The 18,103-nt window shown below is 43.2% G+C and overlaps 2 protein-coding genes across 2 annotated transcripts in view; both read right to left on the bottom strand.

Annotated features, from left to right (window-relative positions):
- Window positions 1–10,115: 10,115 nt before the first annotated feature.
- Window positions 10,116–14,713, bottom strand: th2 (tyrosine hydroxylase 2). Its single transcript, XM_034133669.1, has 12 exons — window positions 14,436–14,713; window positions 13,581–13,755; window positions 13,305–13,393; window positions 13,138–13,205; window positions 13,002–13,052; window positions 12,585–12,730; window positions 11,983–12,118; window positions 11,827–11,896; window positions 11,684–11,740; window positions 10,991–11,086; window positions 10,645–10,778; window positions 10,116–10,475 (listed from the first exon to the last, which is right to left on the bottom strand). The coding sequence occupies exons 1-12, from the start codon at window positions 14,679–14,681 to the stop codon at window positions 10,310–10,312; spliced, it is 1,434 nt and encodes a 477-aa protein (XP_033989560.1). The 5' UTR covers window positions 14,682–14,713; the 3' UTR covers window positions 10,116–10,309.
- Window positions 14,714–15,333: 620 nt separating this feature from the next.
- Window positions 15,334–18,103, bottom strand: part of pah (phenylalanine hydroxylase) — a 12,735-nt gene continuing 9,965 nt past the window's right edge. Inside the window, exons 9-13 of the mRNA XM_034133670.1 lie at window positions 17,808–17,864; window positions 17,304–17,399; window positions 16,440–16,573; window positions 16,235–16,350; window positions 15,334–15,899 (exon numbers count right to left, since the gene is read on the bottom strand). Of these exons, the coding sequence (XP_033989561.1) occupies window positions 15,853–15,899; window positions 16,235–16,350; window positions 16,440–16,573; window positions 17,304–17,399; window positions 17,808–17,864 (450 nt within the window). The 3' untranslated portion in view covers window positions 15,334–15,852. The remainder of the gene's footprint in view (window positions 15,900–16,234; window positions 16,351–16,439; window positions 16,574–17,303; window positions 17,400–17,807; window positions 17,865–18,103) is intronic.

Genomic DNA, 18,103 nt, shown 5'->3' on the forward strand with positions numbered 1-18,103 from the left:
TTTGAGCTTTGTTCTTTCTCATTTCAGATTCAGGTCAGCTACAGATCAAGAGCTCGTTTCACTTTTTTCTTAAGAGCAAGTTTTATCACCTGTCTGTTGTGTCCTTCCAAAAGAGCTGAAAGGAATGCATCAAGGGGTCGGCGCCAACTCTCCCCTTCACCAGTCAACATGATCGTTGCACTACAGGTGTTCTATATCAATGATACGACTCTAAATCATATCAATAATATATATTTTTACAAGCTGTTCCACCTACCACAGACATGAAGATCCACAGGAAGGTTAAAATGTAAAACTAGGAGGTCTGGCCGTGTTCCAGCTGTTAGATAAGGCCGGGGTTGTAGGTGTAATCATAGGAAGAGCTTTGGGAAGCATTGGGGCCATCTCAGGTCAACCCCAGGCCATGCAGAGTGAGCAGGTCATGAGGATGCAGGGAGAGGAAGAGATGCGCATCACCTTACCTTGGGGTATAATTATCAATGCTCCGCAGACCAAACATGGAAGACAAGGGATCATTTGGCAGAAACTTGCAATTCCTCTTCGGCTACACAAAGACTCATTGTACTGTCACAGGAATGCAATGTGTGAGAAACCACCATCTCCACTTTCAAGGCCGTCGCATGGCCGCTAAACTGCAGAGGGCATTTATTTAATTAACTTGATCATGAATCATTCTAGGTGACAGCTGATCACTCGTTTCCACAGATGAACTTAATCTTGCAGTGTGCATTCATACTCTGCCGTCTAACAGAGGCATTTATTGTACTTTATTAATGTACAAGGCAGCTGAAACACTAGGTTGTATTGTACAGCATCGCCTCTGTGCGACAGAACATAGCAGGTGGAGACCGTGGAGACCTCCACTCTTTCAAACCGGTTCGTCAGCCCTGTATATTTCTTGGACGGGACGCGTTAACCACCGTCCACAAAGCATAACATGCTACTGCTCTCCTGCTCCGCACTTTTGTTTGAACAAGTCCAATGTGGTTCCACTCTCTCCGTTTGCTGTGCTTCAGGTGCAAGTGGTGCCCGAGCAGCTGCATGTAACACAGAGATGTGTAAGGATGCCATTTTCATCTGCACTGAAGGATTTCCAAAGAGTATAGGAGCTCCTTCAGAGGACACTTGAACTGCTCACTGAGCCACTTTCCGCCTTCGTTTCCTTCCAGTGACTCAACAACACCATCTGATGGCTGATGAGCAGAATAGCAACACAATTGAATTCTCATCTTTGGAGATGATTTCTACAATATTTGATCCATCTTGGAGATCATATAAACTCACCTTTCCTGGAAACGGGTCCTCAGATGTGACTGCCTCCCGTTACCCTCAATATAACCTGAATGAAGCCTCACAAACAGTTTGGATCTCTTTAGCCGTGTGTGGACTAACAACAAACAGTGAAATGGATGAAAGAGAGATCAGATCGCCTTAAAAACTCCTCACCAACTTTCTCCTAATCTCCCTTCTCGGATAATTCTTCAGCGGCCCTGCCAACTCTAAGCCCGGGCTCAACAAAAAGAGAGCAAATAAAAAATAATGAGCAGCATAATATGTGGGGAAACAAAGACGGGGATTAGAGCTCTTTGAGGCTGGTGTTTGATTAAATCTCACGGCTGCTTTGTTGTGCAATGCTTTTCCCAGAATTAAGAGACTGTTGGTATCGATGAGCCAAACAGAGATCGCAGTGCTCCGTCACTTTTTAGTCGTATACTGTTGGCTTACTAGAAAGTGAGCAACCTTCAGTATCAATAATGATTTATTAACATTAAGAACTTCTTACATGATGGCTTATTAGAATATGAGAAACCCATTTATTTATTGTGGATAATTGAAGAAGTTATATTGAAGATGGCTCACCAGAGAAAGCAGCTGTCATGCTTGGGAACATTAAAAACCATCAAACCAGCTGTTTTCATGTGCTGGCTACACAAATGTTGTTCTTTTAGAAGAAATAAATCAATGTTTTGGGATTTACGCTTGCCAGAGGGATGACAAATACAAATCTTTGCTCTAACAAATCAGGACATGCTAGACTATCTTACTATAAAGTCTGCAATAGCTGTATCAGACATCAATGGGCTTAACCCGAAATAAACCCTCTTCAACTCAGTTTGTTTATTGAAAATTATTCATCCATCTCTTGGTATTCATGAGATTAAATGGACACCATGTTAAAATAATAGCAAATATGTAATTGTATGCAATGTTGCCAGTTGGGGGCAGAGCATTTACACAGGTGTTGTGATTAACGCTCGTCTCTGGCAGCCTCGATTTTGACCTTCTGATCACATTTAAGAAATTGGGACGTCTTTCAAGTCGAGTAAACGAGGAAAGATGAATTGAGAAGGAAACTGGAATGAACCCTGAAACAAGGAGGAAACAGCTGGCCTTGCTCTGTAATTAGTTGTTCCTCTTTCTCCCTTGTGGGACATAAACCTTCGTCATTCCTTGTGTTTGGCATGAAGTGGATCCTCAACTCCTCAGTCTGAGTGCTTTGCTAGGTCACCTTGGTCTTCCAGTTTTTATTTAGCTTGGAGCACTCTTGAGTCTAGCTTCTGCCTTGTTTGTGATCATGTTCTCGCTAATGTTTCAATGGTTGTGATCCCTTGCCAGACCAGAAGATGCCACATAAATCTGTCAACCATCCCTCGGAAAATACCTCAATCGGTTTTATTTTGTGTTGTCTCGCAAGCATTTAGAACCTTACTATTGGGTTGACTTGCTTTGCTTTTTTAGAAGAACCTTTGTTTTTAGGTCAGACTTGTTGGGAAAATGCATCCTGATATTTCCCTGATTGTTCCCTATATGTCCAGCTTGTATCTTCATTCTTCAACCTTAACATGTAGAGAAATGAACCTTAAACCCACAAATTATCCTTTTTATACTTGTCTTTCTGGATGGATATAACAAAGGGGTTTGACATTGTAATAATAGAGCAGTCATAACAACTTTTGGCGTACGACATAAGGTTTAAGAAATAATTATGATAAACAATACTTTCTTCGTTTTTAGACCATTATGCACTGGTTCAAGAAAATTGCATATTGATGAAAGAACGCCCTCACCAAAAGCAATGAACTATTACATCTTAACACTTGAAAGATTTGTATTAGAAGTAACAAATATAAATACATATAGTATATACACTATATAGTAAATATAGTTCGATTAGTTGATAATGTAAAAAATGATAGAGGTGTATATAGCTGGTTAAATAAAAATGATTGAAGCCATGCCTATATATCCTTCAATAAGTTAATTAGCCTACGTTTTGTATGTCTGAATCCAGCTCAGTTCTTTCCCAAAATGTTGAACTGTCCCTTTAATGGCTTATAACAGATCTATAAAGCATTGGTTAGCATTAATATGATGTATTAACAAAGCTATCTAGCTATCCCCTGATTCCCTCCCATCTCACGCAGTATATTGGCTTTGTAGTATTCAGACCTAAAGACAAAGTGAACCTCATGACCCTGCCTGCCCCCCCCCCCCCCCCCCCCAGGAGGGGACGGGACGCTCCTGACATCAGTGAGGGAAACACTTCTGGTTGGACTCGGGATGATACAGCTTTTGGGATTCGTGGTACGTACTCGAGGCACAACAATTAAGCTGGATCCCTCCCAGGTCACGCCGTTGCTTCGGCAACCATGCATATTGTTAGTGCTCAGCAGATTCTGATCCTGGCGCTGGTATAGAGGGGATCTGAATACTAAAGAGTGCTGGATGAGGAATAAGATACAAGAAATAATACGTGTGTGCTGCTGTGTTTTCACACTTGTCAACCAGTAGATCACTCCTTCCCTCTACTTGCTTTATTCCCCCCCCTCCCCTAACTCTTTACATACACACGTTTTTGGTAACTCTTCAATTTATATATTTAGTTACTGTATTTTATAACAGACAGGGTTTTCTTGGCAGGTCGCAGCAGGATTTGATTCATTGCGTAGTGGAAATGTAGGATGGGAAAGTTTCACAACACAGGGGGCTGATGGGAGGGTTTGATGTTCGTGACGCATTTTGAGTCTTGCAGATGGAGATGATTTGTCTTTATTTCTTTTTCTAAGCTTCACCGTGCGCAGCTCTGATATGCATTGGTGCCTTTGTTGAGATCAACTTGTGGATATCCGTCACAAAACCCCGAAAAAGCCAAATTGAGCAGAGAAAGAGTAATAAAGAGAGAAGAGCATCTGTCAGCAGTGCAGCGGTGCGGGCCGTGCTGTGGTGGGCTGGAGGTCCCGGTGACCTGGCCCCGCTGATGGGCCTCACAACATGATACCTAAATCATCCCTTCGCTTAATAACACATGAAGATAAATGGCATCCAAGAATGTTCCTAATGGAAATAGTTGGTTTGAAATTAAAACTGGATTATTACCTTCTTCAAGCTCTGTATGGTAGCCTAGTGGTTCACTTGCTCTTATTCCTCCTGCTGGCAAACACTGACCAACACTTTAAAACCTTTTTTCTATCTTTAGTAGAGGATAGATAGAACGTACAAATTGTGTACATGAGTTTTTGCATTTAATGCAACTTTATACTTGTACTCTGCTACATTTCAGAAGCAAATGTTGTACTTTTTACTGAAAAACATAATGACAGCTTTGGTTACTTTTCCGATTACATCTTTCCTACCCTTGCTGTCCAGTCAAATAACATGTATTCCCAATTTAGTGATTCTACTGAAGGAATGAAGTGTTCCTTTATGTTTAAAAAAAGTTATCCTACTTCTTATGCTACTGTAAGGTCTTTACACATATGCATTATTGCAGCAGAAATATCAATCCAAAAACATTTTACACACAAAGAACTTTATATACTGTTATTTTTGGCACTTTAAGTAAATATTGCAAATACTTTGACTAAATTAAGATTTGAAAGCAGGAATTGTACTTTTCCTGAGGTCTGATTTCTTCTCTTCTGTTTCTCTGGAATATAAAACGATAGTTACGTATGTAACTACGGTTCTATGAATACTGGATGACCGCCAGAGGCGGTGCTTTAGCACTGGATATCTTCTGTCTCGCGCATGCGTAGGTCGAATATTTATATCAACAAAGTCACGTGTGACCCCGTATGACACCGGAAGGTATAAGTTCCGGTGCTGTCAACGGGCTCAGTCCTATGGAATCTTCTCGCAGAAACACGAAATTCCGAGTGACCAAGAACTCTGGCGGTCATCCAGTATTCATAGAACCGTAGTTACATACGTAACTATCGTTCTATTTCATACTTACTGACCGCCAGAGGCGGTGCTTTAGCACTGGATGACCTATATCAACAGAGTCACGAGGAAGTCTGAATACTCACCTATAAGGATGGCCTAGACGGACTCTGCAGGAGGACCACACCCAGCGGGTGAGGGGCGGCAACATTCACCCTGTAATATCTGGCGAATGTGCTCGGAGATGCCCATGTGGCCGCAGCACATATGTCCTCCAGGGGCACACCTCTCCAGGTCGCCCATGATGTGGAGACACTCCTGGTAGAGTGGCACTTTACTCTAGGTGGCAAGGGACGGTCATTCGCCTTGTATGCCTGGGCAATGACGTCCACGATCCAGTGGGACAAGCGCTGTTTTGAGAGCGCACAGCCCCTTCTAGGACCACCGTAACACACAAAGAGCTGCTCAGACTGACGCATGTCAGCGGTAGTCTGGACATAAGCTCTAAGGGCCCGCACCGGGCATAGGAGTCTCGACCTCTCTTCCCCCTCTCCTGATGGGGGGTCAAACCGTGCCAGCTGGATAGGCCGATTAAAATGAGAGCGTGCCAGCACCTTAGGGAGGAACGCTGTGTTCGGCCATAAGGTGACACCTGAGCCATCCGAGTTCCACCTCAGACACGAGCTGTTCACAGACAAGGCCTGAAGCTCGCTTACACGTTTTACCGAAGTGATGGCAAGAGGGAAAGCAGTCTTAGCTGAGAGCCACTTCAGTTCTGCCTGTAACAAAGGTTCAACAGGAGGCAAGCATAGGGCATCCAGCACCAAGGGCAGGTCCCATGTAGGGGCCCTTGGGATATTCGGGGGGCGAAGCCTCAGAGCTCCCCTTTAAAAAGAGGGATACCAGCCTATGGCTCCCCACTGTGCTGTTGTCAGCCCTTGCGTGTTGAGCTGATATAGCAGCCACATACACCCTGACGGTAGCGGGACACCGGCCGTCGTCCAGGAGGGACTGAAGGAACTCAAGGGTCGTAGGTACCGAGCAATATGCTGGGTCCTCATTTCGCCCTTGGCACCAGTCAAAAAACAGTTTCCACCTGTTTTCGTACTGCCTACGAGTAGGTTGTGCCCTAGCATTTGAGAATAGTCTTCCTGACAGACTCTATGCAGTCGCTCAGCAGTGGGTCGGGCCCAGTGGCCAGACCCACAGCTGGAGGTGGCAGGGGTCGGGGTGCCACATCCGACCCTCCAACTGAGACAAGAGGTCCTTCCTGTTGGGGAGACGCCAATGGATGCGTATGCAGATGGACAGGTCCGCACCTAGCTGGGTTAAACAAGGAAGTTTAACAGGACAGCCTAGCCAGGCAGCTGCTGCTAGAATGAAGCAGCGCGTCTATCAGGAGCGGGGGCGAGAACACCGCCCTCACTGGTTGAGTTAATAACGAATGCCAGATGCAGCGTAGGCGGGAGCGGGGTGCGACAACACAGCCTTCACCAGCTACCTGCTGAACGGAAAGAGTAGAGCAACGCTCCTACTCGCCGAACACAAAAGGGATGTAACTACACCCATGTTACCAGCAGAGGGAGCGGGAGCGAGAGCACTGCCTTCACCTAGCTGGAAAAAACAAGAAGTTTTAGCAGGACGGTTTATCCAGTCGGCTGCTGCTAGAATAAAGCATCACGTCTACCAGGAGTGGGGGCGAGAACACTGTTTTCGCTGGTTGAGTGACTGTGTCCAGAGCCACCCCAATGAAGGTTAGGCTCTGAGAGGGGTTCCGACAACTCCTCTCCATGTTCACCTTGAGGCCTAGCCGGGCGACATGAGAGAGAAGGAGAGCCGTGTCCTGGATCGTCTGTAACCGGGATGGTGCACAGATTAACCAGTCGTCCAAGAGAGGGAGAGTCCAAATGGGAGCACCCTGAACTGGAAATGACGACCTCTGAAGGCAAAGCGAAGAAACTGCCTGTGATGAGGCACAATAGGCACATGACAATAAGCGTCCTTCAAGTCGACGGACGTGAACCATTCCCCCCTGGCCACGGTACGAAGAACGTCCGCTGTGCTCAGCACATGGAAAGGTAAAATCCTTAGGAACTTGTTGAGTCTCCTCAGATCGAGGATTGGGCGAAGTCCACCGCCTTTCTTCCTTACCAGGAAGTAGGTCGCGTAGAAGCCCGGACTGTGAGATGGGGTCCACAGGCTCGATTGCACCCTTGGCAAGGAGGACTGACAGCTCCTGGTTTAGGGCGATTTATTTTGCCGGGTCGCTTATGGTGGTCATTTTGACCCGGCTGAAGACTGGGGCCAGCGTCGGAACTGAAGCTTGTACCCTTGATTTAAGGAAGCGCTAAGAGCATCCTGCTGCAGGGAAGCTGAGAGGGCGAGCATGAGGTGCCTACACGGCCCATGCGTGCCGCTGCATCGTAAACCTTAGTGAGCAGGTCATCAGTGACCCGACATTGGAGTCGAGGGCACCTGGCCTCCGACCTCAGGGCTTCGTCAGGGGAAACTATGAGGGAAGCAATTGTAGGCTCAACAGCCGGCGTGTGGTCAAGGCCAACTCTTGCCGCATCCTGCATGGCTACCAAGGCTCGGCCATCGGACGTAAGACTGTAAAGAGCCTTAGTGTCCCTCCAGCATGCATGCAACTCCCTCAGATACTCACAAGAGGGAGGAACAGTGCGGGTGGCGGGTGCCGGAGTGCGCCTAAAGAACGCACTGGCAGGCGCTGTTTCGGGAATGGAGAGCCAAGAGGAGTGACCTCATCTGGGCTAGCTCAGTAGTGAGTAGGTCCACCCTGGAGAACAGCCTATCAGGCTTAGTCCTCTTCTTGGGCGGTGCACCTGCAGCCTCTGCGGCCCAACGCCTAGGATGGGTAGGTTGGGCTGGAGTCGACTGTGCGGGGGGAAGGCCACCCTCAGTCAGTAGTTCAACCTCGGCAGCTCTTACCGCACGAGGCATGATGGTGCAATTCATGCACGGGTCCTCCGAAAGGCCCTCCCTCAGATGCTCGAGGCCAAGACAAGAGGGGCAAAGGTCATGGCCATCCTCTGGTTAAAGAGGAGCCATACAGGTGTTGGAGCCGTTAGACCTAGCGATAGCTAGAGCACTCAGCTGCCTGTAAATAACTGGCCAGGAAACAAATATGCCGTGGAGGGGAGTGAGCACAATAGTAGTTAGCTTGAGCGTGAGCACTCTGCTAACTGGAGTGAGAAAAAATTAAGTCAGTTAATGGGTTTATGCCGTGAGAGGAGAGCGGAATACTCTCTCCACTAGCGCCGCAGCGAGTTAGCCTAAGCGAGAGCACTCTGCTAACTGAAGGCTGGAACGGGCATCCAACTGTGTGCAGGGAGAGGGGAGCGGATTCACTCTCTTCACTAGCGCTGTAGCAAGTTAACTTTGAGCGAGAGCACTCAGTTAACTGGAGGATGGAACAGGAACCAACTGTGTGCAGTGAAAAGGGGAGCGAAGACACTCTCTTCACTTGCCCTATAGCAAGTTAGCTTTGAGCGAGAGCACTCAGCTAACTGGAGGATAGAACAGGAACTAATTGTGCGCCGTGAGAGGGGAGCGAAGACACTCCCTCACTAGCACTGTAGCAAGTTAGCTTTGAGCGAGAGTACTCAGCTAACTGGAGGATAGAACAGGAACTAATTGTGAGCTGTGAGAGGGGGCGGAGACGCTCCCTTCACTAGCACCGTAACAGTTAGCTTGAATGAAACCACTCAGCTTAACTGGACGATAGAACAGGTAAAGAAACAATTGTATGTAGTGAGAGGGGGGGGCGGAGACGCTCCCTTCACTAACGCCGTAACAGTTAGTTTGAACGAAAACACTCAGCTAACTGGACGATAGAACAGGCAAGGAACCAATGTATGCAGTGAAAGGGGGGGCGGAGACGCTCCCTTCACTAGTGCAGTAGAAAGTTAGCTTTCAGCGGGAGCCCTCAGCTAACTGGATGATAGTACAGGTAAAGAACCAAAAGTATGTAGTGAGGAGGAGGGCGGAGACGCTCCCTTCACTAGTGCAGTAGAAAGTTAGCTTTCAGCGGGAGCACTCAGCTAACTGGATGATAGTATAGGTAAAGAACCAAAAGTATGTAGTGAGGAGGAGGGCGGAGACGCTCCCTTCACTAGTGCAGTAGAAAGTTAGCTTTCACCGGGAGCACTCAGCAAACTGGATGATAGTACAGGTAAAGAACCAAAAGTATGTAGTGAGGAGGAGGGCGGAGACGCTCCCTTCACTAGTACAGTAGAAAGTTAGCTTTCACCGGGAGCACTCAGCTAACTGGATGATAGTACAGGTAAAGAACCAAAAGTATGTAGTGAGGAGGGCGGAGACGCTCTCTTCACTAGCGCAGTAGAAAGTTAGCTTTCAGCGGGAGCACTCAGCTAACTGGATGATAGTACAGGTAACAGTAACAAATTAGCGAGAGCCCTCGGTTAATTTGTACACAATTATCTCATTAGTTTGAGAGTATATAGATATAGCACAATCAGCAATAATTGGTAGCGATCTCACCGGCTGTGTGCAGGAGCGTCCGCTCTTTACCGGTCCGGAGCTCCTGGGGTCCGGGCGGTGAACACCGCGGTCCCCTCCCTTGGGAGGACGGACAGCTCGTCGCAGCCTTTGGAGGGCGAGCGTTTTTCCTAGCCCGCAGCTCCGATCAAACGATCGCAAGGCTACAGGTAGCGATGAGCTAGAATCCCAATTTTCAGTAAGCTTAGCTTGGCTTCTACTCATAAGTAGTAACCTACGCAGCGAGAAGATGAAAAAGGACTGAGCCCGTTGACAGCACCGGAACTTATACCTTCCGGTGTCATACGGGGTCACACGTGACTTTGTTGATATAAATATTCGACCTACGCATGCGCGAGACAGAAGATATCCAGTGCTAAAGCACCGCCTCTGGCGGTCAGTAAGTATGAAATAGAACACTTTCAAAGAGACTTCTTCATGAAAATAAACATTTATTTATTTTTATATAATACATTACACACAACAAATGGCCATGACTCACAAACCTGACTACATTTTGCTTTTCTGTACATGTTGATCATGGTAGTAGATCTTATAGATAGTATTTACACAGGCCACTGTCCATCTATTTGACTCTCCTTTCTCTGCAGACCATTTGTTCCCGCTCTTAAGAGAAGCTGAACTTCTCCAGAGCGCTGTGAAGGGTCTTCAGGTCGTCTCTGATCTGGCTCAGGGCGGTTTGGATCTTGCTGGGCTGATCCAGAACCTCCACGCTGCAGGTAAACGGCTCGTAGCGAACTGCAAAGGGACGCTTGATGGTGGCAGAGTATCTCCTGTTGAAGTGAATGAATACATAGGAAAGAGTTTTAGGAGCAGACATACAGATGTGTTACAAATATTGTGAAAAAGAAACTTTAAGATCTCTATGAAGTCATTAAATACAGATTGTGGAATTTTCAACCAATACTAGTCTTATGGTCACTACTTAATAAGTATGTGTACCTCATTTTGGTCTTAGCATCCTCAAAGCTCTCGGATACGAAGTAAACAGGCTGGTATGTTTGGTCCTGGTACGGCTGAACTGCTGTCTCCTCCGGAACAAACGGCTTGTACTCCGGCTCATTCGACAAAGCGTACTGAAGAGACAGGTCAAAGGTCAAGCAGTGTAAGTACACAACGCAGCAAGAATATGAAGCAAAATGTGTGTGTGTGAACAGAAGAGACTGCAGATGGAAATGAGCCTGTTGCTAAATCTGGCATAATTTAGCTCTTTTCTTTGAGTGAATAATACAAATGTTATGCATAGACGTTGTTTAATGAAGACAAACTTTTATAAAAACACACTCACAACGAGCTCTCCGTAAGACGACAGGAGTCCGGCGCCGTAAGCTTTCACTGCTCCGTTCTGCTTGCAGAGGCCAAACTCCACAGTGAACCAATATAACTGAAAAGGACAAGCACATAAAAAAAAGTCAGTCGAATATATATTCTGAATGAGAGCATGATTAAACATAATGTGCAGTCCTTTGTTTAAGCCACCAGATGGCAGTGAAGACCTCTTTAATGCACTGAGTTAAGAGAGCCCATGGATCACTCTGATAAAAAAAGCTTCTCTATTAACATTTGACATTCATTGAATCAAAATCGGATTGCCAAATACGTTTGTACATACAAGTATTAGCCTTGGTATTGGGGGGCATAAAGAAATACAAGTACTGCACGTCAAGAACTAGGTATATGAAGCAAAATGTACAATAAAACATTTAAAAAAATTATAAAATATGTGAAATATACCTGTTAGAAATAGGAACTGAAAATAGTTACGCAGTATAACAGGAAAAAATAAGCAATACTTCACAGTTTAAAGGTAATCCAAATAATATGAAGTTAAGAGGTGCATTATTATGTAATGTTAAATTCTATAGTTTCATTTCTTTTGTGATGTTTTCACCTCCCATACAAAGAAATTATCTCTGAATATTAAAAAAAATGCACTTTTAAATTGTCTAATTTCAGGTTTAAAACATTAATAAAAACTTACCGTTGACAGTTTCTCAATGTCTTCATCTGAAGCTCCAAGCGAGGCAAGTCCAATCTCCTAAAAGAGTTAAAATGAATTAGTATTAAAGGTAATTCAACTACATTACACTCTTGTTATGTCAAATCAAAGCGCAGCACTGTTACCTGAGAAAACTGGGCGAATTCTTTATCCGCCAGCATGGGAATATGGCCGAGCAGTTCGTGGCAGCAGTCTCTGTCGGAGCAGGAACAGAGTCAATGACAGGACAAGCAGCTGAATACATTAATGAATAAAATAGGTCCCAGAAAGCTTCCACTCACGGCTCAGGGGAGTGCATGGGTGCTGAGGCGTGGCGGATGTACTGAGTGCACTGAAACACTCTGAAGGCAAGACTGGAGAGGAAGTCTCTGGCTGACAGCAGGCCGGCCACCGGGCGCAGCTGGAAGCCAGTCTTCTCTGAAACAAGAGAAACACTTCAAAACACACTGCAAAGCAAACTGGAGGCATAGGAATATGGAGCAATGAAGATGACGTTTAAGTAATAACTTCTATTTATCGCTGTTCAGAGCTCATTGCTATTCTGACATATTTACCTTTAAACCCCACATCGATCATGTCATGAAAAATGTAAGTTGGTGTTGGTGTGCCATACTTTGTTTGACATTTAATGTTATGAAGATACTTGTTTCACATCCTTAGTTTTACCTTTGCAAAGACCAAAATATTCTAATTTTGCAAGATATTTTGTAAAGCATTAATGTTAATTTATTCTAGTTTTTTTTATTTGTATTTTCTTTTGAAGGCCAAATGTTATCATAATTCTTGTTTGCAAAAGCTTTTCTAGAACTTTATTTATTCTACTTTTTCGAGTTGTATTATCTTTTGAAGACCAAAAGCTCTCATTAGTCAGAGTGTTTGTCACCTTTCAGGAAGGCGGATATATCTCTGAGCTGAGGGATGCGCTCCTCTCCGTAGCCGCACTCTGTCTCCAGCTGCTGCAGCCCGTCCAGGAACTGCCTGCAGGCCAGACTGGGGTAGATGCTCCTCAGCTGCAGGTACACCTCCCTCCTTGAAACACAGCAACACATCATTGCACTCTAACCATCCTCCAACACGCATCTGCATTCATACTGACTGCTCTGAAGAAACTGAAACATTGACTAGTTAAATGTACTATATCAACATATTTCATATAACTATGTTAGGTCAGTTGAAAGCAATAATATTAGGTTTAAATACAAATATAGGGTCAACTTAATATTATTGCTTTCAACCAACCTAATACAGTTATGTGACATAATACAAGATAGTTTTTTCAGTGTGTTTGGCCAATTCTTACCATGTGGACACTTCTTCTGCTGTGTACTGCACAGTGGGCAGCTGGTCCCCCCTGTGATAAAGACAATCATTTAATAAGAGAATATTTAAATGGTACTCAGTTTTTAAGGAACATGATGGATACATTTCTGACTCACTGTTTGTATCTGAAGGCAAGCTCAGAGATGAATGCCCGTCGTTTTCTGTATTCTGGATCGCTGTATCCCTGCAAAAAAGGGTTAATAAGTATCATAACTAGGTTGTATTTTTTTCTGATAAATATGATTTAAGAGTGTGACATTTTGCACCATATGTAAACACTCACTGGATGATCCTGGTCCATGTCTGGATCAAATTTGATTATTAGCATGTTGCATCTGTCGAGGTCTTTTATCTGTCGGGGAAACCAGGGAACTAAAGAGAGGGAAAATAATTAATTAGTGCTTTTGTAATTGGTCTTTTTATCATGTAACATTAAAAAAAATACATTAATTAAATAAGACTTGTAAAAGTGCATGTGATGCCCTAAGCGTATCTCACTAGACATTTGAATAGGTCTAATGAAATGCATAAAGTGCACAGTAATAATAATATCTTGCACCTTTTTCCTCCGGTATGGAGCGAACGTCGTCCACCACTCTCTTCAGTGAGTTGATGAACACGTCCAGGTCGGAGCTGTGAACTTCACACTTCATGAAGAACTCCAGGTCTGTCGTGCTGTTCTTTGACTTCCTTCCCGGCCGGCTCTCAATGTGGAGAAGTTTAGCTTCAAACGTCTGTGAAAGATACAAAAAAAGAGCATAATATGGTAAAAAATTCATTTTAATCAATGATTTGACAATGAGAAGAAGGCTCTTCATCCCATAATGCACATGTAGTTTACTTGTTGACATTATGTTGAAGAAATGCATGTTTTTGCATTATTGTTTTAAACTAGTACGTCTATACTCTACTTAAGTTCTTCATGTTTCATCTTTTACATTTGTATTGACATCTTCAGCTTTAGATATCATAAAAGTACATTCAATACCTTTTGTAATGGAAATATTTGTTGGATGCTAATTATTATGCCTGTTACCAAATAAGCTATTATTGGAACAAGAACAATTAAGCCAAATACAGTAAAAGATCATTCCAGCTTCTGTAATTGTGAGAATTTGTTGATTTTCTTTTACTTAAATGACTTCGTTTTTTAGAGTGGAGACATGTTATTGACCAAAAATATTTCAGGACAATAACAACATATAAATCAGTAGTTGCAGCCCTACACCTGTACCAGCTACAACTGAAAAACACTTCCTTAATCAGTTATAGTTATCAAACATTATTTTTGAAACCTTAAGTCCATCTTTCTACTTGTTAAACCTGTGTATTAAGCGTGTAGCCTCTTGTAACATTTTCACAGTTTCATGTCATTAGTTTTACACATTTGAAGATCTCAGAATTTGGGACTTACCTCGAATATTTTACCGGTTTTGAAGAATCCTGCGTTTTTCTCATTGCTGAGAGTGAAGAGGAGGTTGAGAGGGACCCTGCCGTCCTTCTCCTCGAACACGAAGCACATGTCTCCGTACCGGGAGGGCCCCGGAGGCCCCGGAGGCCCAGGGGAGCCCACGGAGCCTCGCTCTCTGCGGGCATCCTCGATCAGACTCTGCCTCCTCCCGCTGAAGGGCGCCGGCTGCACCCCGCCCTCCGTCTTCATCTGCCCGCTGCAGCTGGAGCCTCACCGCGGTGTGTGCGCCTCCATGCCCCGCGGACACTTTAAATACCCGGATGTGTGAGGGGGTGATATGGAGATGAGGTGCGCGAGGGCGGCACATTTGGCTTTTGAGGCCTGGTTTGCGTCATGATTACATCTCTTTATAGGACTAAAATAGTGCTATTGGGGGAGGAAATGGACACCAACACAGGTGCATTCGAGCAAAATAGGTCATACATTAATAAAACTAGGTTATTAGAAGTTCATATATAGTTTTGCATATTAGGGACTTTATACTACTCTCTTCTTTTTTTTTTATCAAAACCTGTATTGTTCAATTATATGGGATAGTATAAAATATACAAGTATGTATGGTACATAGTGAATGGAATATGGTATAAGATACAATATAAGATACATGACAAATAAAAGGTCTTAGTTCAATCACCAGAGTGAAACAGTGGTTAAATATATTGAAAAGAGGCCCCATTTATACAATATTCCTAATTTAAAAATACAAAATCTTTTAACAAAATGACCAACAGCAAAAATGTGCCAATGTTGCTTATAATAAGGTTAAATACTTTCAATTTTTAGTAGTCTATAACAAACTATGCATTTATATACAGTAACGTCTCCTTTGAACACCTATATATTTTTTATAAGAGATAGAGAGAAGAAAAACATTTATTTATTTCAATATATCATTTCATGTATACACAAAACATTTAATTTACCAAAGCAAAATGTAACTTGTAACAAAATGCATTGGTTCCTTTGGATTTGAAGTGCATAGAAATAAATCTGATTATTTCAGCTGTATTCACATAATATTAGAAATAAAATTAGCTGATAAGAGATTTTGATTAACAAACCCTCTTATTTTAAAAAACACGTCTCTTCTCAACACTTATACTGTAGGCTAGTAATATTAACTGTAACATTTCTAGCTGCACATTCATTATCATCCTACTCAAGACGCAGGCTACACTATTCACCTAACTAAAATACTAATTGGATTACATTAATATTGCCATTATTTCACCTGCATATTTGTTTTAATAGAAAGAAAGTAAAGTAGCAGGCAAGCTAATCAGGACTCCAAGAAGCCCGATAATAAACCGTTTGATTGAAGAAATGTAGAGATTCTCAGCATGCTTCGGCTCAGATTACTTCAGTTTTGCAGTTTCCGCAGGGCTTCGCACAGTTTCCCCATTTCACCTGAAATATAAAAATAAAATTGAGTTACCTTAAATGTCATTAATTGCTCCATATAGGTCATCAAAAATAGTTATTTTCAAATGATTAAACAAAGAAAAGCACTGTTATGTTATCCATCTGGACCATACCATCCTTTTTACTTTAAAATCAGATTTTCAAAACAGAAGTTGAATTTAATGGGCACTTCTTTTCTTTAAACTGGCAGTGTTACAGTAATCTTTCTCAATTTATCTCAACTAGTCTATAGTGATTAACATCTGGAAGTGGACATCAGATGTTTATGACCTGCTTTATAATATGATATATTTCAGTTTAAATGAAAATGAGTAACATACTGCCGATGCTGTCAGCCAGGTTCCTGAGCTGCTGGGTGTTGTCCAGCACTTCGATGCTCTGAGTGTACGGATTGTAGCGCACAGTGAAAGGCCTCGGGATGGTGTTTGCAAATTTCCTGCAGGCAGACAGTCATTAATGTTACACGTTTTGTTGAAACCTAAACTTCCAATTATATGCAGGAGTAAAATAACGACATTTTCTTACCTCACTTTCTCTTTGGCATCCTCAAAGCTCTCGGCGACAAAGTACACAGGCTGGTACTCGGTGATGGGGTATTTCTGAAGGCTGGTCTTGGCGGGGTCAAAGGGCAGGACTTTGGGCTTGTCTGTCAAGCAGTACTGAAAAATACCAGCAAAAAAAGGTTATATATTTCCTTTAAATGTCTCTAAATGAGTGTCTCTGTCCCCATCAATACTGCAGGGAACAGGAAGTGCGGCGTGATTCAGGGCTGGATGTGACAGAGTGCACATCCTCTGTTACAGCCGCTGATGTAACGGTGACCTCGATAGCGACATGTAAGTCTTCTCTCTGTTCCTCTCTGCCCCCACTCACCTACTGAACTAGTTTACATGCACCCTGCTGAACAGTGAGCCCCCTCCACCAGCGACACACAAAACCAGAATCAGAGTGGACCACTGACCCACTTTGTTGTGCAACACCCTGCATGTATTATCAGGGGTTTAAGGTATATGTAACTTGTCTGCTAACAAGGACAAGACCTTTGATATATATTTTATATATTTGGTACTAACTTTATCCAAAATACTGTATTTCTGTTTGTTTAATTCTCCTATAATGGCAACATATCCCATTTGAGCATGCGTCAAACTGTCAAAAATATACTTCAAGCCAAATTTTCAAGTTAAACTTTTAAAATGTTGTTTGTTTTTAACAAGGATTTTAGTCATTGGACGTCAGGAACTTAAATTATCAGAAAAACATGCTGAGCAAACACTGATATTTTTAACGTGAAACTTCTTTCTATTGTGCCTTTAAACTATATAATCTAGCTGCTGCGGGGGCCATGTTTTGTCTAACCTTGATCCTAACCCCCCCATGTCTTCTTACCTGCAGCTCTCCAAATGATGAAAGCAAGCCAGCTCCGAAAGCTTTGGTCTCTGAGCCTTGCTTACACAGGCCAAACTCCACGGTGAACCAGTACACCTGAGGACACAAAACACATAATTCAGTCACAAATCCGTGGTAGAAATTCACAAAATAAGGAAGGTAACTGTAATTAAAAGTAACTACATGCTAGATACCACTAAAGGCACTTTTTTTTGTAATTTGCAGAACTGGCCCCATAAGGTCTTTTTAAATGCAAAATGTACTACAGATACCTCTCAACACTCTCACATCAATGTATTTAAAGTTATGCATAATACACACATGTACCATTTAGTATTTTATGTTGCTGATAAAGTCAATCTGTTGGCATAGGGACAGAGGCTGAAAACCAGACCTAATGTTTTTGTTTCTGAGGGTCTTCGACATGAAAACAGTTTTGTTAGACTCCGGATACAGCCTACCAAAATGATTTAACATTTTGTTTCTCATGAACACAATACTCACAGTAGCAAGTTTCTCAATGAACTCATCAGGAGCACCGAGGGAGGCGAGGCCGATTTCCTACACAGAGTACAAACAAAGCATAAGGATTAGTAATCATAATCACAAATATGTTAAAACGATTTTAATTGTAATAGTTCCTCTAAGAGAGAGTAGGTACAGCAAAACAAAGACCCAAAATGTTGAAACAAAATCAGCATGGAGGCAGAAAGACTGTAATTGTTGCAGTTAAAGTATTACAATGTTTTAACAACAATGTGGCATATTTCCTCATATCATGCAGCCCTAAATCATACTAC

This window comes from Trematomus bernacchii, unplaced genomic scaffold (genome assembly GCF_902827165.1).
Source record: "Trematomus bernacchii unplaced genomic scaffold, fTreBer1.1, whole genome shotgun sequence".
Lineage (NCBI taxonomy): Eukaryota > Metazoa > Chordata > Actinopteri > Perciformes > Nototheniidae > Trematomus > Trematomus bernacchii.